The following is a 19,955-nucleotide window of genomic DNA, read 5'->3' on the forward strand; positions in this document are numbered from 1 at the left end:
CACATGTATACATGCGGTTCAATGCAACTCAGTGGGCGCGATCTTACTGCGAAATCGCGCCCAAATTGGTTGTGCTGCAGATTTGTCCGCAATGATAATCCGCAGCGGAAATTTCCGCAGCATGTGCATAGCACATGCGGATTATCATTGGGAAACATGGCAGACATCTTAACAAGCGATTTTAATGCGTTTCCGCGACGGAAACGCATTAAATCCGCATCGTGGGCACATAGCCTGATTGTCTCTTGAGGGTCATTAGATGTAGTACAACGCTGGATTAGAAAACAGCGAGCGCCTTGAGGCATGATGTTGGCATTCATGTCCCTTTAGTATCTGTTGGATGTATAACAAACATACTATACTTATCCTCCCAGACACATAGCTGGAGGACCAAAAATGTTATAATTAGATTAGAAAGGTGCGACAAGCTCAGACACAAATGTAGCAATTAGTCGAACATCAATGAAGTGCCAACTATTAGCACAGCACATTCCCTGCTGTCACCGAACCTGAAATAAATCATTATGTGCACATATATCTTCAAAGGCTTCAACGTTAACCCGCTCATGATTTCTGGAGAAAACTGGCTCTTTAGTACGTCGGCGATATTGGTCACTGCTATTTTTTCTTGAACTACCTTTAGACACTATTTTAGACTACATGATTATGGTCGATGAAGATGAACTTTGAGGGGATATTTGGCTTCATTATATTTAGTTTTTGCCCATTAGAGCACAAATGGCTATTTCATTTCTATGGATCAAGGAAGATGAGAGCGGACTGGCATCTCCAAGTAAAATTGCAGGTTAAAATCACTGATCAGCTGTATTCCTCCTTGTGATCTCTAGCTATGGTAGAGGTGAAGATGATTATCCTTATGGAGAGGCACATGTAGAGAGATACACCTCTGCCGCGCAGTCTTAGCCCTCGCGGTCATCTTCATTTTTGTAAGGTGATCATCTTCTTTGGTTTGATTTAGCAGACATTGTCTATAGGTTGTTCCTTTTCTTAAAATGATTCTGAACTCTCAACACATAGATGTCACTTGGACAAATGATGGATAGATGTAATGTCTTCTGTCTTTTCATTGGATGAAAGTAAGCAGAATCGGGTGACTATCTGATAAATCAGATGGCATTTCAACACGATCCTTTTGTTTTCAAGGAAGATTAGCTAATGCTAGAGGCGTCTGGTTGCGGCTCTCTCCATTTTAATCACATGAACTCTCCGCTGATGGCAGTCGGCTTTCACAACGATGTCTTGTGTATGGACAACTTGTAAGAGTTTGATGTTCTGCTCATCAGGCCAATCCTCATTGCTGCTGATTGTTTGCTAAAGGCGCATGTACACTGGCTGATAATCCTACAGATGTGTAGTGTGAGTGGGTTTGAGCGCCTGAAAGATGCGTCCAAAAGAGCTCGTTCATCGTTTCCGAAATCGTATATGCAAACGAAAAAATTCTCATTCATCTTTCCAAAATTGTGCAATGTAAATGGAAATTATTTGAACATTCAATGATCAGACTGGTAAAAGAGAGGACTGGAAATGTAAGTCCTAAATAGGCCTGGCTCTCTGTGATTGGACGATCGTCTTCGGAGTCAGTTGTTCAGTAGTTTTTAAAGCATTGGAACAAGTACATATTCGGGTCATATTGTTCACCGTCATTATCACAAATGCTGCTGTTCATGTAAAAGCGTGAAATTGATTATCGAACATTTTATCGCTAATTTGATTTCATTTTCTTTGTACGATACCAACGGAAATCTTTGTAGAATACTTTATGAATCCATGTATTTGTAATAAATAGGATCACTTCTGGGACTTGAAAGTTGAGCACGCCTGCACTTCAGATTATCGGTGAGAACACTGTACGTGATGTCCGATATTACAGTTGCTATTCAACCATGTTATTTGTAGTTCTCTTCCGGTATAAATACTTGTCTCACATCATTTGTTGGTGGTGAGTGACTATCGCATTGTTCATTGTTTAAGCCATTATCTGTACGTGTAAATGAACGCATTGTCAAAGTTGCATGAAGGCCGCGTACTAAGCAGCAAGTTCTAGGACTATAAGCAGCGCTTTTACAGATTGTGCCTCTGATTACTATGATTTTTAGCAGTCGGCGTAGATGAACAATAAGTGATAGGAAAGACAGAGGATTGATTGAGCTGTGGAGTAGCTTGTCTTGTGTGAACACTTCATTACAGATCATGCATTCATTGTTTCATGATTGTAACTGGCCATGTTCTTGTGCCATCTCAGTTTGGTGAGTCAAAACAACACATTCTCACCCTAGACTCCATTCATGATCTCCTTTTTTGTTGCCATTTTTGCCTCCAAATGAAAATGCCAGAATATGTAGTTACATCTTTACCCTTGGGCATAAACACTAATTTAAAGCTATCCGACATCCAGATACTCCAACAGACTGGAGCACTATTAGGGGCTTTCGTAGCAACGCACATTCTCATAGCATCAACCCAAGGAAACCTTCCGGCCACCGTGCTTGTGAGTGAGCAAAACACTTGTTCAATAGGTGATTAGATTGTATATGCTGGCAAAAATTTATTGCAATCGGCAGCACATTGCCCATCTTAGACATAACCTGATACTGTTTGGTTACAACAGCCTGTAAACAGGAGAGTAAATGAGTTTGAAACAACATGATACAGGTGCATCTCACTAAATTAGAATATCATCAAAAAGTTTATTTATTTCAGTTCTTCAATAGAAAAAGTGAAACTCATATATTATATAGAGTCATTACAAACAGAGTGATCTATTTCAAGTGTTTATTTCTGTTAATGTTGATGATTATGGCTTACAGCCAATGGAAACATAAAAGTCATTATCTCAGTAAATTAGAATACTTTACAGCTTGAAAAATGTTTTTAAAATCCGAAATGTTGGCCTACTGAAATGTATGTTCAGTAAATGCACTTAGTACTTGGTCGGGGCTCCTTTTGCATCAATTATTGCATCAATGCGGCGTGGCATGGAGGCGATCAGCCTGTGGCACTGCTGAGGTGTTATGGAAGCCCAGGTTGCTTTGATAGCAGCCTTCAGCTCGTCTGCATTGTTGGGTCTGGTGTCTCTCATCTTCCTCTTGACAATACCCCATAGATTCTCTATGGGGTTAAGGTCAGGCGAGTTTACTGGCCAATCAAGCACAGTGATACTGTTGTTTTTAAACCAGGTATTGGTACTTTTGGCAGTGTGGACAGGTGCTAAGTCCTGCTGGAGAATAAAATTTCCATCTCCAAAAAGCTTGTCGGCAGAGGGAAGCATGAAGTGCTCTAACATTTCCTGGTAGACGGTTGCGCTGTCTGTAGTCTTGATAAAACACAGTGGACCTACACCAGCAGATGACATGGCTCCCCAAACCATCACTGATTGCGGAAACTTCACACTAGACCTCAAGCAGCTTGGATTGTGGCCTCTCCACTCTTCCTCCAGACTCTGGGACCTTGATTTCCAAATGAAAATTGGAACTCTGGGATCATGTGGAGTGTCTCAATGATTGCCTTCTGGACATCTGTCAAGTCAGCAGTCTTCCCCATGATTGTGGAGCCTACTGAAACAGACTAAGGGACCTTTTTAAATAGGAAGCCTTTGCCGGTGTTTTTTGTTAATTATTAAAATTTACTGAGATGACTTTTGTGTTTTCATTGGCTGTAAGCCATAATCCTCAACATTAACAGAAATAAACACTTGAAATAGATCACTCTGTTTGTAATGACTCCATATAAGTTTCACTTTTCGTATTGAAGAACTGAAATAAATGTAACTTTTTGTTGATATTCTAATTTTGTGAGATGCACCTGTATATTTAGCCAATTGGTGCTTTATAGGGCGCAGTCAAATGCAGGGCTGTGGAGTCTGAGTTGGTGTCCATTTTGGTGGAGTTGGTATAAAATGGACGGACTCCAACTCCTAGAATATATAATAAATTGGGTACAGTAGTACAATGCAGGATGTGCTGTAAATGTTTTCATAAGAATTTGGGAAAGTTATGAAATGTCCTATTCAGGTCTGTTCTATTCCTGATCTCAGGATCTCTGCTTTCAGTTGAGAGGAATCTGTGCTGCACTTTATGTACACGCTCAGGAGTGAGGCAGGGCTGTGGAGTCTGAGTCGGTGGATTGGCTTACCAACTCCACAGCCCTGGTCAGGCAGCTACTGTATATAACTCAAACCGCAATACACAGACTGGCCAGCGGCTCTGCCGACCCGAGCAAGACTGATGCATAGAAATATATGAAGCTGTCAGCATTGGGTCGGGAGTGCCACCGGCCAGTCTAATTTATATGCATGTCTGACTGTGCCCTTAAGGTGCATTGATGAGCAAATATGGCTACGTCTAAATACACCACAAGATTTGGCACATTCACTTGGTTATCCAGAACCATTTGGCTATTTCTCACTAACCAATCAAAAGTATGGACTACGCAAAGAGGTGTCCTTGGTACAGGCAAAATAAAGAGCAGATGGGTCACGCTGTGCATCACGTACAGCATGGAATTCCCTCACTGAGTAGCGTATCCTACAGGTGCAACAGATTCCTGTTCTTTTTGGGGGTAGCTTCCTGAGTCCTCAGTGGGGTTTTGCCCTACCTCCTTAGATTTGCCTAACTTTGGGTCATGTGGTGTGAGAAAACCAAGCCCATGTTACATACGGTTATTGCCCAGTACACGTTCTGTAAGAGAAGGCGAGCGGCTCTGCCCCCACACCTTACACTGCGGAGTGGTGGTGTTACTTTCTGTTGCTGGTGTCGGTTTTGTCAGCAGCTGTATACTGTGTGGTGACAGCGCCAGCTGTTACAGGCAGGTAGTGGTTAACCCATAGCGCTTGTGTTTGCTGTATTCTACCACCTCAGTTGTACCTTTAACCCTAACTTGTGTTCAGGTGTCTAACAGTAAAATTAACCAAAGAGTAGGCGAGTATGACCCCCTCATCCCATACACTCGTGCTTCTATGCATTTATTGGCTTACATGAGTCCGCTCACTAGTTATTCAGTACAAGTTTAAAAATAAGCTTGTACTGAATAAATATATTTATTAATGTCTCTTTATAACTATGTGACGGTGCTTAGAGGTAGACGTGCTTTCTGTAGGAAGACCTCATAGTTATTGTGTAAGCACAGCAGCTCAGGAGAGATCTTTCTCAGTAGACCTGACTACCATCCCCAGGGCAGATATGCACTCACATATTCACTCAGCCAGTACATATGCCTACAGTCACCACTAGAGGGTGTCACTGTCAGCTTTCAACATCCATTTATAGGGCGTCTGTCAGCAGTTTTGACCTTGTAAAATTGCTGACAGCAGTAGATCTAAGACCTGGAAGCTGCGCAAAACATCATTTTGTGTATGTTGATACACTCCTCAACATTGAAATGCAAGAGGGAAAAGTCATGCAATTATGGAAATCACAGGGTGGATAGACATGTTAATGACATGCAAATGATGAAAAAATGGTAAGAAAATTTTCCAAACATCTCAGTTTATTCAGTATAGAATGTGTGTGCCACTTGCAGAAATACATGCACTTACACGCCTTGGCTGCTATCAATGAGGATATTAATGGTTGTCTGAGGAATGTTCTGCCACGCTGAACGCGCTTGGGCACCCAAATTATCAAGATCCTCTGCTGGCAGCTTAATTTGCCTCTGCCGATCATTGACGTCCCAGGTAACACATATAGGCCAGGCAGGCTGCTCACAGTAGCACAAGCAAGCTTAGAGGGAGTCATCTGGGACCTTTCTGTTGTACAACCAGGAGCCTGCTAAAGGGGTCACTCAGAGTAGAGGGGATTGTTATCACTTGGAGGTGCTGTTGCAACCCCATGACGTGTTGGGCACCATTCAGACATCCTACGCTCTGCAACCAATGTTCATAGCCTTTCTCGCAGTGGAAGAATCATCTTGGATACAAGTATATATTAGACAGCAGCATAAATCACAGCCAAGCTGCACAATAGCAGCCAGGTATATTCTTCACTGAAATACTCCAGCGTTTCAGATAATAAATGGTTTGAGGGCACTCTAGGGAGAGGTCTGATTAGTCTGGCTCTGCCCCGGACGGCATCGCCCAGCATCACACATGGGATAGACCTTTCAATCAACTGGAGCCAGTCTCTGATTCATGCTACTTGTGGTTTATGCAGCATGAATCGACTGATGGGTTCCTTTTGTCAACTGGATCCCCTGTTTGTATGATTTTGACTGCAGTTTTGGTGGATTGCATTTTACCGCTGGCAATAATACTTTGCAAGCTCGAGTACTGAGACTGCAGCTGTTTTGTAACTCTTATCATTTGTATTCTCTAACTCAGGGTTCCCCAACTCCAGTCCTCAAGGCCCACCAACAGGTCATGTTTTCAGGATTTCCTTAGTATTACACAGGTGATAATTGCATCACCTGCACAGGCAATAATTCCATCACCTGTGCAATACTAAGGAAATCCTGAAAACATGACCTGTTGGTGGGCCTTGAGGACTGGAGTTGGGGAACCCTGCTCTAACTTATATGTTGGCTTTCTTTACTTTTAACTTCTTCTATATATTAGCATGCACTTAGCCCCTAAAATCAACTTGGATTTTGTAGGAATCCTTAGTAAAAAATTTCCTATAAATGTAGAAATTGAGCATCTGAGTTAATGAGTCTTAAAGGGGTTGTCCGGTATGTTTAAAAAAAATGCCAGTGTGTGTTAATGATAAATAGAAACTTCTTTCTAATTACCTTGCGCTGCTAAAGCTGCCTGTGAGAGGCGCTATCGGTGGCCACTCACAGGCAGCACGTGACCCCACGCTGACGTCACGACAAGTTGCGGCTGCAGCCGGGGGTCCTTCTTCCGCATTCCACCGGTGGCTGCTGGGTTGTGGACGGGGTTATTCCCCTGCGTCACACCCGGCATCCATCGCACTCACCCTGTCCTCATTCACTGGGAAAGCGCGTGGTAGATGCTGGGTGTGACGCAGGGAATAACCCCGCCCACAACCCATCAGCCACCACTGGGACCCCAGCACTGAGTCACGCCTCACTTGTCGTGACGGCAGCGGGGGGTCCCGTGCTGCCTGTGAGTGGCCACCGATAGCGCCTCTCACAGGCAGTATCAGCTGCGCAAGGTACTTAGAAAGAAGGTTGTATTTATCATTAAAACACACTGGCATTTTTTAAAAGTACCAGACAACCCCTTTAAGATGCCACATGGGTGCCCACTGATTTCAGCAGGACTGGCTGACTCTTCTATATTTATGGGGACTTCGTGACAAATGATGTTTGGAAAAGAAGAATTTAGAATGTTGTAATTCAACAAGTGATTGTTTTTTTCACACGTGAGAAGCTGACTCCAAAGGGGTCTGGCAGCAGTTTACTACCTCTCCCCATTGAGAACACATACACTGGCTGCCGAACCAAGTATATAGAACATGTTTATGAGGGAGAAATGGCTCTTGACCAAACGTCTCATGGCTATTTAAGTTGTGTAGTCATTTTAACCGCCATTTTACTTTTTGTTTCATAAATCAATAGTTCACATGAAAATAAGCAACTTTATAATAAATCTTAATAGAGGAGTCTAGCAGCAGCTCTCTCAAGGAAATCCAGAGCATTCCGGCCGAGCCAAGTGTTCCTATGTATGGGGAAGATGGCAGATGGCCAAACAATCATTTGGCCAACAGCTATCTAATGTGTATAGTGGCCTTTAAGGGGTGATTGAAGTACAAAGAATTTTCATCCTAAATTCCTATTTCGTACCATAATCTAAACTACTTTCTAATATCTTTCTTGAATTAAAAATTCCCTATCCTTCCCTAACTATTCCTCTTTTTTTTTTTCCCATTTCCTTTTTGATGCTTCATTTGAGAATCCCAATGCATGCTGGGATACTCACCGAAATGTTAAGGGGCAGAGGCTGCTGTTACTGCCACAGCCCCTACCCCCTTCCTGAAATGTAGTGTCATCAGTGACACCCGTTTAAGGGGCTGGGCTAGTCTGTATGCGATGTGCACAATGATAGCGCCCACTCTTTGCAGCTCAGATAAGCAGTAATGAGCCGGCTACAGAGTGCATTGTCAGAATACCCAGTGTGCTGAGACCAGCGTCACCCCTGCAAGTGACGTCACTGGTATCTGCATGCCGGGTATTCTGTAGCCAGCTTGTTACTGTTGATCTGAGCCGCCAACAGAGTGCGCTGTCTTTGTGCACATCGCACAGGGACTAGCCCAGTCTCTGAAATGAGCGTCACTGACCGCAGCCGCTGCCCTGATGACTCTTCGTTTGAGTATCCCAGCAGGCACTGGGGATTCTGAAACAAAGCGTCCTCAAAGAGGAAGTGAAAAAAATAAAAGCAGTTAGTGTAATTAGGGAAGGATAGGGAATTTTTTAATGGAAGTATATTTGAAAATAGTTTAGATTATGGCATTAAATAAATTGGGATTTAGGATGAAAACTTACCTGGTAATTGTAAGCAACTTTTATATTTTGTTGGACCAGTTAAGTTTACCAATCCAGCAATTTTAAGGAAACTGACCACACCCTATATAAAGAAGTCTGCACATCGGTAAAGGCCCTTAAATACCACAGACCGTGATGATAAAGGTATGTACACTCTTAAGTGGTTGAAAATGTTTTCTAATGTAGAAATATGAGCTACCTGGTGTTGTCAGGATAATCTGTTTTGGGCGTAATCTTCTGAGGCTGCCCTTGGCAAAATGTTCCTTGACATACGGTCTACTAAGAAAGGGACTGGCTACTTGTTTCAGAATCTTCCCTGGCATATACCACAGAATCCTTTGATGTGATGAAATAAGGCTTCAGAAGGACATTCTTATTTTAGTAAAATCTATATCAAAGTGGTAATATATCTAGTTAATGCTGCTTCCAAAAATGCAATTTCTCCTTGGTGGAAAAGAGTGTTTACACAAAGCACGGTCAGAAAATAAATTCCATCATGCCTAAGATTTGTGCATTTCTCTTAGATAGGAATGGTGCTGAAGTTCCATTTGATCAGTAGGAGGAGGGGAGGAGAGTTAAATAACGAATGAAATATTCTTCCTGTCTTTGCATTACCACACAACCAGTGTTTGATTGTGATGGTTGACAATAGTCATAAGCCGCCCCGTCCTGCTGGATCCTTGGTTGATGTCGACAGTGACAGATCGACCTTTAGGCTAAGAACCATAAAAAAACTCAGCAGCTTTTCCGCTGCATATTCGCTTGCAGAAAATCTGTTGAATTTTACTGCCTGCAAAGTGCATAGGGTTTTAAGAAATGTCATGCACATACTGCGAAATACATCCGCAGCGTGAATTTACAGGAACTGCAGGATTGAAATCCACAGCAAGTTCATTAATGTGGATGTAGGTGTGACTTTTACACCCAAGGTACCTTTTTCGCAATGATGTCCACAGTGGTGATCAATGCTGCCAGTATCACTGCGGGACCTCCACAGCCCGAGGTCCACAGTAAGTATATTCTGTGGTAATCTAGTCTTGGACTAGGGCTACATTGCCATTGTGATCTCAAGGTTTCCCATGTTATAGTTGATTTTTAATAGTTCCAAGAATTTGGACTTTGTTGTAGTTCTTGAAATGATTGAGTTACTACTTCCTGTTAGGGAAATGCGGCCTAAGCATAATTGATACAGGCAATAGAGGCAAGCAGCAGTGGGAAAATAAGATTACTTGCAGTAGTCCTTTCAGAGCAATGAATGCACTATATGCACCACCTACAGCAGCTCCTCTGGTCTTCCGGCTGCAGAGTAGAACTGAGATTTATTCTTCATAATTTAAATGGTCACTGTTTCATCAAACTTTGCATGAACCACTAATATGTGCAAATATAAGAAACTTTGTAATACAGCTTAACAGATAAAGCTGCATCTTTCTCCACTAATTAGCCACTTCTTCACCTGCCCTCTGAATTCATCATCCACTCAAAAAAAAAAAAAAAAAAAAAAGCAGCTCAAATCCATCTTGGTCAAAGCAAGGCAACAGCCAGCATATTGAGGTTATTAGGTTATGCTTTGTATTATAATCTATGAAAAGGAGAGGGGGAAGGAGGTGTGAAGAGCTCTCGCCTCAGTGAAAGACAGGCAGACATAACTGCAGCTTCAAAGAACTGTTTTATCTCACTCCAGTACTGGATTCACATCCACACTGCTCAGTACTGCTCTATAATGTTCTCCATTCTACTGCTTCTTATGAACATGTGCTAAACTAAAAAAGAACAGAAATCCTTCTTTCTGTACACTGTGTATAGGAGACATAATAGCATCTAGTTTCTACCCAGGAGCTCAAAGTCAACTGAAAATTAGAGACAGAACCTGCAGAATTGAAAACTGGAGAAAATGCGTGATACAAGTAATATATTGGTCAGAAATGGCATTATTCCTCAAGTACACACACGGGGAAGCTTATTCTGGAAAGTTATTTGAGATGATAGGTACACACTATAGGTCCAATTCATTATTGCATTTGTCAAGGTTTTGGTGTTTTGCAACCTTTTTTGTTTGCACCAAATTCATTTTTCTATTTGCACATTTTATGAAGTCTGTTTTATGTGTTTGCTTATTTTGGAAAATACTAGATAGTAGAGAGGCCATGTAATACGATTACATTCTCCATACAATTTTCAATTTTCAGTAATAATAATAATTCTGTATATCCATCCTGTTACACACCATGTTCCTGGTGTGTAAACCAAACTTGGGCCCCAAATATGATGTGAACATAGCCTTAAATCTTTGACCTGTTGCATGATGAAATCCGTTAAATGCTGATCACTGGTGATGACATGATGTTGTCTTAATTGATCAGTAATTTCTTGCAAACCCAATATTTCACCTTATCAGAGCCTTAAGTGTCCTCCACCTTACTTGACATCACACAGTGTTCTTTCATTTGATTTACACTAGGTTTCACATATGTTCTCACCTTCAATCCAACAACTTCAGACTTCCATCCTCCCAGGATCATTTTTCAGTCTTCCACCATCCTATGCCTGTGTTTAATGAATTTTTTAAATTCTGAACCTTTTATTTATTTTTTATTTATAATAAATCATATAAGGTTTTCCCCATTGTGTGTCTTTATTATTATTATTATTATTATTATTATTATTATTATTATCTTAATTGGACAGAAAAACAGGAGTTAATGGTCGTAATTATAAGAATTTTTGTATTCACATTTAAACATGAGTAGCTACTGTGTATTAAAGGGGGCCTTTTACCTCTGAGTATATTGAACGGGTTACATCTTGGAATTGTGGCTGCAGAGCTGAAAATAACATCTTTTTTTATTTTTTAGCTTCTCATCTCTATTGCGGAGATACTAGCATGTAAAATTTGATAAATCTAACTCTGCTTTATCAGAGATTTGTCTCTGGGGCCTGTACTTCTTCTCCTGTATGATGTTGACCAATCAAATGCAGGAGGTGAGAAAAGAACACACCCCTAGAAGGTCAGAAGAACATGCTTTCTCCTATGAGATGTAATGATAAACAGCCCTTCTCTCATAGTAACAACTAGTGTGGGATATATAAATCCAAACCACCACAAAGAGTAACTAAGGTTTAAAATATATTATATTTATTGATATTCTTTAAAATTAAAGATATAAAAACAGTGGATAACCCATACCACAGATGTAGGGTGTTAAACCATGAATCATTACAAGAGGTGTATGTATATACTACTTGGCAATATATTTAGGAGGTAAATGATACTGAATATGCATAGAAAATATCCTATTTAGCAGGTGAACAGCTCAATCCACATCAAAAGATATACACATGCATAATAAATAAGAGCCAACATTACCTTAAGCCAATGTTTGTATGAATGAAAGCATGGTAAACACCCTTCTCTCATCCCTGATTTAGTGGAGTTTAATTACAAACACCTCTGCAGCTCTCCTCTTAGTGCTGTCAGCTCTTCCCTCCCCCCCACACTAACTGCCCTGAGCTGAAAACTACAAGTGGTATTTGTAATGATACTCAGTGCTGCTGTATTTCCCCTCTCACCCTTCACTGACTCTAGATATGAAAGATACAGGAGGTGTTTGTAATCACACATGGCTCTGTTGTACTCTGCACAGTAGGTGCAAAGATCTGGGCTGAGAGCAGAGCTGTCTACCATTATGTCTCACAGGAAAAAACAAGTTCCTCTTAACTTGTGGGTACTCGTTTTCTTTTTTTTCCCATCATGCAAAAATGAAAAAGTACACAACCCCAAAGATACATTTTTGGTAACCCTCCAATGAGCTTATGATAAACTCTAATCTAAGTTAATATTTCTGCAATAGAAAGGAGAAATTAAAAAATAAAAGCTATGGCCTTGATTCATCAAAGCTTTTACGCTAGAGGACGCGAGGCAGAGCAAATATTTTGAAACTTTTGGCGTTTTCACACAATTTTCGCCCATCTCTGACAAAGTGGGTGGAATTGGGGCAGGACGGGCTTGTGACCCCAGATTACCGAGATTCGTGACGAGTGGTGCCATATCTTATGCCACAAATGTTACTGACTGAAGTAAGATTTGTGGCGAGGCGCACATGTAGGTGCACGCCACTTGGCGCCTCACCTCGCCTGTTTATTATGAGGTGTGTGCCTTGTAATGAATCGGGTGCCTCGCACTTCATCCCATCCCCGCATCAAGACCGTGTAAAACACCATTCTTGATTAATTTGGGATGTTGTTTTATTCAGCCCTGCAGCCACTATTCCAGCTTGTGACCAGTTTAACATACTCAAACTGGTGAAAGCAAGTACACTCGAGTAATGACCGCTAATATGGGGTTTCATAGTCATTCCTACTCTAGGTGTTCTCCTATTCCAAGATGCAACCAGTTCACAGGTGACTTATTAATCAGATATTAATCCGATTAATACTGAAGAACATTCAGTTGTTTTTGTATTGTTGCACGAGAATTAAAGAACATAATATTACACATTGTTTAATATGAGGATTGTATTATAAAAACATTTTGGACTTCTAAATTACAATAAAAAGTTTTGCATTCCTATTAAAGTTCTGTCATTTTGAAAATAAAAACAAAGCCTTGTGATTCTTAGGGATATAATCCAATGTTTTATTTTGTCTTTTAGTCCAGTAAGGTTCCTGTGGTGCAGCCATCGCATGGGGTCCACCCTCTCACTCCTCTCATTCCATACAACGAGCCATTCAGTCACAGTTCCCACTCGCCACATCTTCCTGCTGACCTCAACCAAAAACAAGGTAATTTCATCCCAGTGGTGACCGATCCGTTTTTACCTCCGAAAGGCAAGCTTCCATTTAATGCATTATCCATATAAATGTAATTTAGCTACAAAGGAGAATATAGTGTCACATAAGATGTCCTCACCAACTATAGTCTTGGATTCACAACGTGGTAATGCTCTCCTCTGAGCATTCTTTCAGGGGTTAGGATTCCCTGAAAATGATAGTCATGGCTGAAAGCTGGGTTTGCATCCTAGGTCATGGGTCTTCCAGCAAGACAATGACCCCAAACATACTTCAAGAAGTACCCAGAAATGGATAGGATAGAATCGAAGCACTGGAGATTTCTGAAGTGGCCAACAATGAATCCGGATCTAAATCCTATTGAACAGCTGTGGAGAGATTTTAAAATTGCTGTTGGGAGAAGGCACCCTTCAAATATGAGAGACCTGGAGCAGTTTGCAAAAGAAGAGTGGTCCAAAATTCCAGTTGAGAGGTGTAAGAAGCTTGTGGGTGGTTATATGAAGCGATTGATTGCAGTTATTTATTCCAAAGGGTGTGCAATCAAAGATTAAGTTGAGGGTGCCACCAATTTTGTATAAACGTGAATAACAAAACGTTTTATTGCAAAAAAATTTTGGGAGAACAATTTCAAGGGTGCCAACACTTTCGGCCATGACTGTATAATAACCTGCCCCTCAAGTTACCAATTCAATTGAGGCAAACTGTACAAAATTAAGAACTTAAAAACTTTGGACTCAATGACTTTCTTTCGGATGATGTTTTTGTCTTTTTTGCTGGGCACAATAGTGTATATGTGATATTGTGTCCTGCATAAGTGATAAACCGCTACAGTGGTGTACTTGATTAGCGGTATACTTGATTAGCGGTAATACTTGGTCTTCAGGGGCCGGAATCTTTGAATTTATGGAGTGCCCCTTCAATATCTATACTATTTCTCTGCGTGCCAACTCCCCCACCACCATATTTTCATTAAAGGACTTCTCGACCATAGTTCTGTCCATAATGAAAGTTACTAATGTTATTTTATTGTATACCATATTGAGTCAGAAAGGGCTTGATATGAAGACTTAATATTCTTTTTAGAAGTTAGAGGTATTCCTGACATAGCCATTCTGCCTATATGCACCAGGTAGTCAGGACTCTGGAAACGCCCCAGCAGATTTAGCATAGAAATAAAATGAAGTTACAGAAACTTTGTAACACAGCAAGGTACGCTGTTTCTGTAACTCACTGATTGGCTGCAGTGCTGTCGGAGTAGCGTCAGAGCTGCAGACACTAATAGACACCGGGAGCTGCGGCAGAGACTCAGTGCTGGACCCAGGGAGGTTGACTAAGACCCAGTTTTGTTTTTTTAAACAAACTTCATTCAGGGGACACAGGTTTTCTAGAGCCGGTTAGACCATAAGGGTGCTAATCTTTTGTGCCTGGTGAGTCACATGCAACTGCAGTCCTGTGTAGAGATGAACGCATCGCTTCGCACAACCCCGGACCACGGTCCAGTTCATTGCTCTCGGGCTGTGGACAGGAGCTGCACAAATTTCTTGAGTTTCCAGGCTCACCAGCATGATGGATGATTCGCCGGCCTGGCATGATGTCACCTGTGTGCAGCATAAATGACATTGCGTCAGCAGATCATAAGCTGAGCCTGGGCTCCTGGAGGGTAAGGAACTTCACGCAGCTAATGTCCACAGCCAGAGAGCGCTGACCTGGATTGAGGTTGCAAGAAGTGATCCGATCATCTGTAGTCCTGAGCTAATCAGAGATGGGGAAAACCTGCTAAAGTGAGGAAACCAGCAAATAGGTAAAACATTTGCAAAGTGAATTTGGTCCTAAATTTAGAACTCGGCACATGGAAGCCCTTCAGTCTTTCAAGTGTTAACTTTATCGTTGACTGTCTAGGGGAAATAATGCCATAAGGAAAAACTACTTGTTTTACTTTCTATAGATGTGTGCTTCCTCGAGGTATGTTCACACTGAGATTTTTGAGGAATTTAAAAAAACAAACAAAACATAATGAGTTCTTCAAGCAGAAACCGCTCCGGAAACTCTGCCAGAATAAAGCACCCCATAAAATGTACAAAATTCACAGCAATGTCAGAAGAACATTGCTGTCTGCAGGTCCTGTTTTGTGTCCTCTTTTAACCAGGTCAAGTTTCGGAAACCCTGAAGTGACATGCTCATTCAAAGTTACCCGCTTTCTATTCCTAAAGTATAGCGTTACCGCCTCCAACAGCGGAACTGCCGTAAGAACCAGGCAAAGATGCCGTCAAAGCCGTCTCAGGAGGACAGTCACCAGTGTTTTCTTGAAGTGGCTTCTGGGAAAACTTGGCGGCTCCTCTGAAGAGTTTTTTGCCACCTTTTGGTCGGATGCTGCTTAATTTTTGAGATGTTTTATTCAGAATCCGCTTTTTTTTTTCCCTCATGCATTTTTCAGAACCTTTTCAAGGAAAAAAAGCTCAAAAAATCCTCATATGAACAACAATTTGATTTTCCCATAGAAATAAGTTGGAAGGGTTTTACAAGAGTTTGAGGAGGATTTTCCTTCACTTTGCTATGACATATTGACTTTGTAGTATGAGAAATTGGATTCATTAATGAAATATGCGGAAAGGTGGGTATGATGCCACTCAGTTTGTCATTGTTGGGGGTGGTGGTGCATATAGTGGATGTGGATGTCTTGGTGTTACCAGTGCATAGTCATCAGTCCGGGCTCTTCGTGCAAGCCTCACTTGGTTTTGGGACTGTGGAGGTTTCTGCTCATTTCCATAGTAGCTGCAGAGGAGTACTGACTGCTGGAAGGTCAGCATAATGTCCTAGCCTAGGTACCTTATATAATATTGCAGTTTTGTACACTCTGGACCTCCTAGGCAGTAAAGGCGATGTATTCTGAACCCTGCCAGCCTCTTCAGGTAAAATGTGCTAATGCGCAGACTTGCTGAGCGCTGCCCTTCCTGATTGTGCGCAGCATTAATAAAGTGCAGTCCTGTCTCCTTGCAGTGATCTATATACTTGTAGGGAGTGGACAGAAAGCTGATCCCAGAGGTTCCTGGAGAGGTGAGCAGACCGCTGGGCACCAGAGCTGGCCATATGCATGAGAGCTGTCAGCTACACTCTCCCACTCACACATATACTCAGCCTAGCCTTCATCTAACTAATGGGCAAAGGAGATAAAGCCGCTGCCATTCTCCTCTGTCAGTGACTTGGTTCCTCTGAAAACAAAAAGATTTGCCATTGAAATTTCCGCTGCCCAATCCTTATCTCTACTGACATCATTTGTAAGGGGTGGACACGGCCCCCATGCACATCAGAAGTTTGCACGGTCCCCCTGAAATTGGCTGGTTTGGATTACCTTTATCTAATTTTGTATTCAGGCCTCAAGTATGAACCATTAACTCTCTGCACTAAACCACTAGGGACACAGACATTAACCCATTCTCTACCCTATACCAACAGGGGTGTTGGCACTGATCCCTTTAATATAGTGTTTGTGTGGAAGGAAGTTGGCCTAGACACCGTAAAAGACTATTTAAGTAGATGCTGTGTAGTGCGGTGTGCCTGCCCCCTGTAAGGTGATATAGTTGGCGCTGTATGGCAGTATCTGAATTCCCCAGGGTAGCAGTATTAGTGCCCTGCCTCCTAACAGCTCTGTTCACTAGCTACAAAAGCCTAGAAAGAACAAGAGTCCCTCAGTCTGTGGACCCTGGAACCTGGTATGAGACAATTAATTTTTTTTACCAGCAGAAAATATATGTATCCTCTATGTACAGGACCCCCTACCATCTATAATTGGCAAGTATTGTAATGGTTAATTGAAGGGCGTGTCCACTACTTTTATATTGATGATCGATCTGTTGGACACGTCCTCAATATCCGGTTGTGAGAGTGCGATGCTCGGCACCCACACTGATCAGCTGTTTCCGGTACGGGCAGCTGCCGGATGTTGTGGAGCTGAACAGTACAGCGCTGTTGACTAGTAGTAGTGGCCACGGCCGGGTATTGCCGATCCACTTCTATGTATTTGAATATTGGCGGATGTTCATTATCCTGCCACGGCCACTATAAAGACAACGGAGCTATTCTGTGTGACTTCGCAAGAGCTGACATCCAGTCGTCGCCAGCACTGGAAACAGCTGATTGATGGGGGAGCAGGGTGTCACTAACCCACGATCTGGTAATGATGACCTATCCCGAGATAGATCATCAATAGAAAAGTAGCAGAATGCCTTGAAAGTAAATGTGGAGTAAATATTGTTTCCTATTTTATTTCTTTTGCAAGACTTGGATAGCTTGTGTTATGTGGTGTAAGAAAAGAGAGGATAGTACCAGCTAATGGCGTCTGAAGCAGGGATTCCAAGGGACCACTTGGCAAACAGAGAAAATGACTGAAGAGAAAACTCCAGCTTCATAAAAAGATCAAAATTTATTTTCAAAGCAGCTTAAAAGTTCTGACCATCCATAATAGGTACAGCAATAAGCGTTTCGAGCTCTGAAAAAAGAGCTCTGATAAAGAACGCCATGAGCTTCGAAACGCGTATTGCTGTACCTATTATGGATTGTCATAACTATTAACTTGCTTTGGAAATAAATGTTGAACTTTTTATGAAGCTGTATTTTTCTCTTCAGTCATTTTATGTGGTCTAACCCCATCTGTTGTCGATAGGGCTGTAGTTTACGGTCCTGCAGCCAGTACAGGTGATGAGCCAGGAACGACTCATAATGAGCTGTGCATGGGTAGAAGATAGGAAGTAGATTTTGTCAGCAGGCGAAGAGCTAAGTGTTCATGTGGTGATGAAAATGGAAAGTGCATTATACCATAATTGAGAGCAACCAGTCATCCTTTGAAAACAACTGTATGAAACAGGAAACCGTGTTGCTTCAACAGCTATGTATTTGGTTTGCCCGTGGATTTCACATACGCTAAGAGGTGTTTGCCCATACTTCGGTAGGTGGTTGTGGTCTTATCTACCTAACAACAAGTAGTTGTTACAGGAAAAGAGAAAAAGGAAGCCGACATAACATGCCATATAAAGCGGACTGTATGAACACATTGGGGGAGTCCAGACATGGCCGATTGGTGAATCTAGAGTATGGATGCCATGCATATTCCTAGCCAATCACAATACATGGGGAGAGATTCCACCATGTAGTGGAAAAATGAAAAACTGAGCAAGGCGCAGATTTTCTCTGCGGAATTGATGCCTTTGTATGGGGTTAAAATCTGTTTTTGAATCTACAGCCCAATCTGCAATAAAATCCATATGTAACACATGCAGATTTTGCGGCAGAAGCACTTCAGAAATATTCCGCCCTGAGGGGCCTTAATCTTAGATGCTTTTTCTATTTGTTACCTTTCTGCAATCCATCACACAATCAGCATGCAGATTTTGCGTGGACTTGCTGTGGATTGTGAAAATGTCAGAATCTTCCATGACATATGATTAATAGCTTTGTGAGTTTTCAGTCCTTCTTTACATGGGATAAGGTGACTGTATAGTTGCATGACCCCCATTTTAAGGGCAGTTTACCCTGGCCAATTTCGAGCCTTTAAGCAAGCACCAATTGATTATACCCAACAGGGTGACAAATGTATCGGGCCGACAAAAACTGTCTGCGTGGAAAATGTTTGTCTATCTTGGCTACTGAGTGAGGTTGAGGGGGCATTTGGAGGATCCTGAATTACCGAGATTAAGAGATCTGCATACGTCTGGATCTCATTACAAAAACACTATATAGGGTGGGCCATTTATATGGATACACCTAAATAAAGTGGGAATGGTTGGTGATATCAACTTCCTGTTTGTGGCACATTAGTATATGGGAGGGGAAAAACTTTTCCTGATGGGTGGTGACCATGGCGGCCATTTTGAAGTTGGCCATTTTGGATCCACTGTTATTTTTTTCAATTTGAAGAGGGTCATGTGACACATCAAACTTATTGAGAATTTCATAAAAACAATGGTGTGCTTGGTTTTAACGTAACTTTATTCTTTCATGAGTTATTTACAACTTTCTCTTTGTTTACAGCCATTGACATGTCGCAGAGGTTAACACGTGAGGAATGGATAAAAATTGTGTTGATGTCTGGTGAACGCAGTACCCGGGTCATTGCAGCAGATTTCAATGCAAGGCACCCTACGAGACCACCCATCTCCCATGCTACAGTTAGCAAACTGCTTACCAAATTTTGTGAAACAGGTTCAGTGTTGGATTGGCCAAAATGTGGACGCAAGAAAACTGTCACTAATGAAGAAACATCAGTGGCTGTCCTAGCTTCATTCAGCAAGAGCCCACAGCGTAGCACTTGCCGCATGTCACTGGAGAGTGGCATCAGTCGAACATCCCTCCGGAGGATATTAGCTGCTCACAAATGGCACCCTTACAAAATCCAGCTGCTGCAGCATCTCAACGAGGATGACCCAGATCGGCGCACTGAATTTGCAGAATGGGCAAAACCAAAAGTGATGAAGCAAACTTTTTTGTGAATGGTGAAGTTAACAAACAAAACCACCGCTATTGGTCTGACACTAACCCACAGTGGATAGATCTCTCCAAGATTGTTGGAACACAAAAATTGATGGTATTGTGTGGTATATGGGGTACAAAGATAGTGGGGCCATTCTTCGTCAATGGAAACCTCAATGCCACTGGATATCTGAAATTGCTACATGATGATGTGTTGCCCTCTTTATGCACTGAAGATGGCACGTTCC

General features: G+C 41.9%; 1 protein-coding gene across 15 annotated transcripts in view; it reads left to right on the forward strand.

Annotated features, from left to right (window-relative positions):
- TCF7 (transcription factor 7) overlaps positions 1-19,955 on the forward strand; it is a 167,375-nt gene that overhangs the window by 80,609 nt on the left and 66,811 nt on the right. For all 15 annotated transcript variants that reach the window (XM_073649581.1, XM_073649584.1, XM_073649575.1 and 12 more), the window contains one exon: positions 13,110-13,239. In XM_073649581.1, the coding sequence (XP_073505682.1) occupies positions 13,110-13,239 (130 nt within the window). The remainder of the gene's footprint in view (positions 1-13,109; positions 13,240-19,955) is intronic.

Source organism: Phyllobates terribilis, unplaced genomic scaffold, assembly GCF_046119375.1.
Source record: "Phyllobates terribilis strain yellow unplaced genomic scaffold, ASM4611937v1 Scaffold_10__3_contigs__length_209671492, whole genome shotgun sequence".
In the NCBI taxonomy this organism is placed as follows: Eukaryota; Metazoa; Chordata; class Amphibia; order Anura; family Dendrobatidae; genus Phyllobates; species Phyllobates terribilis.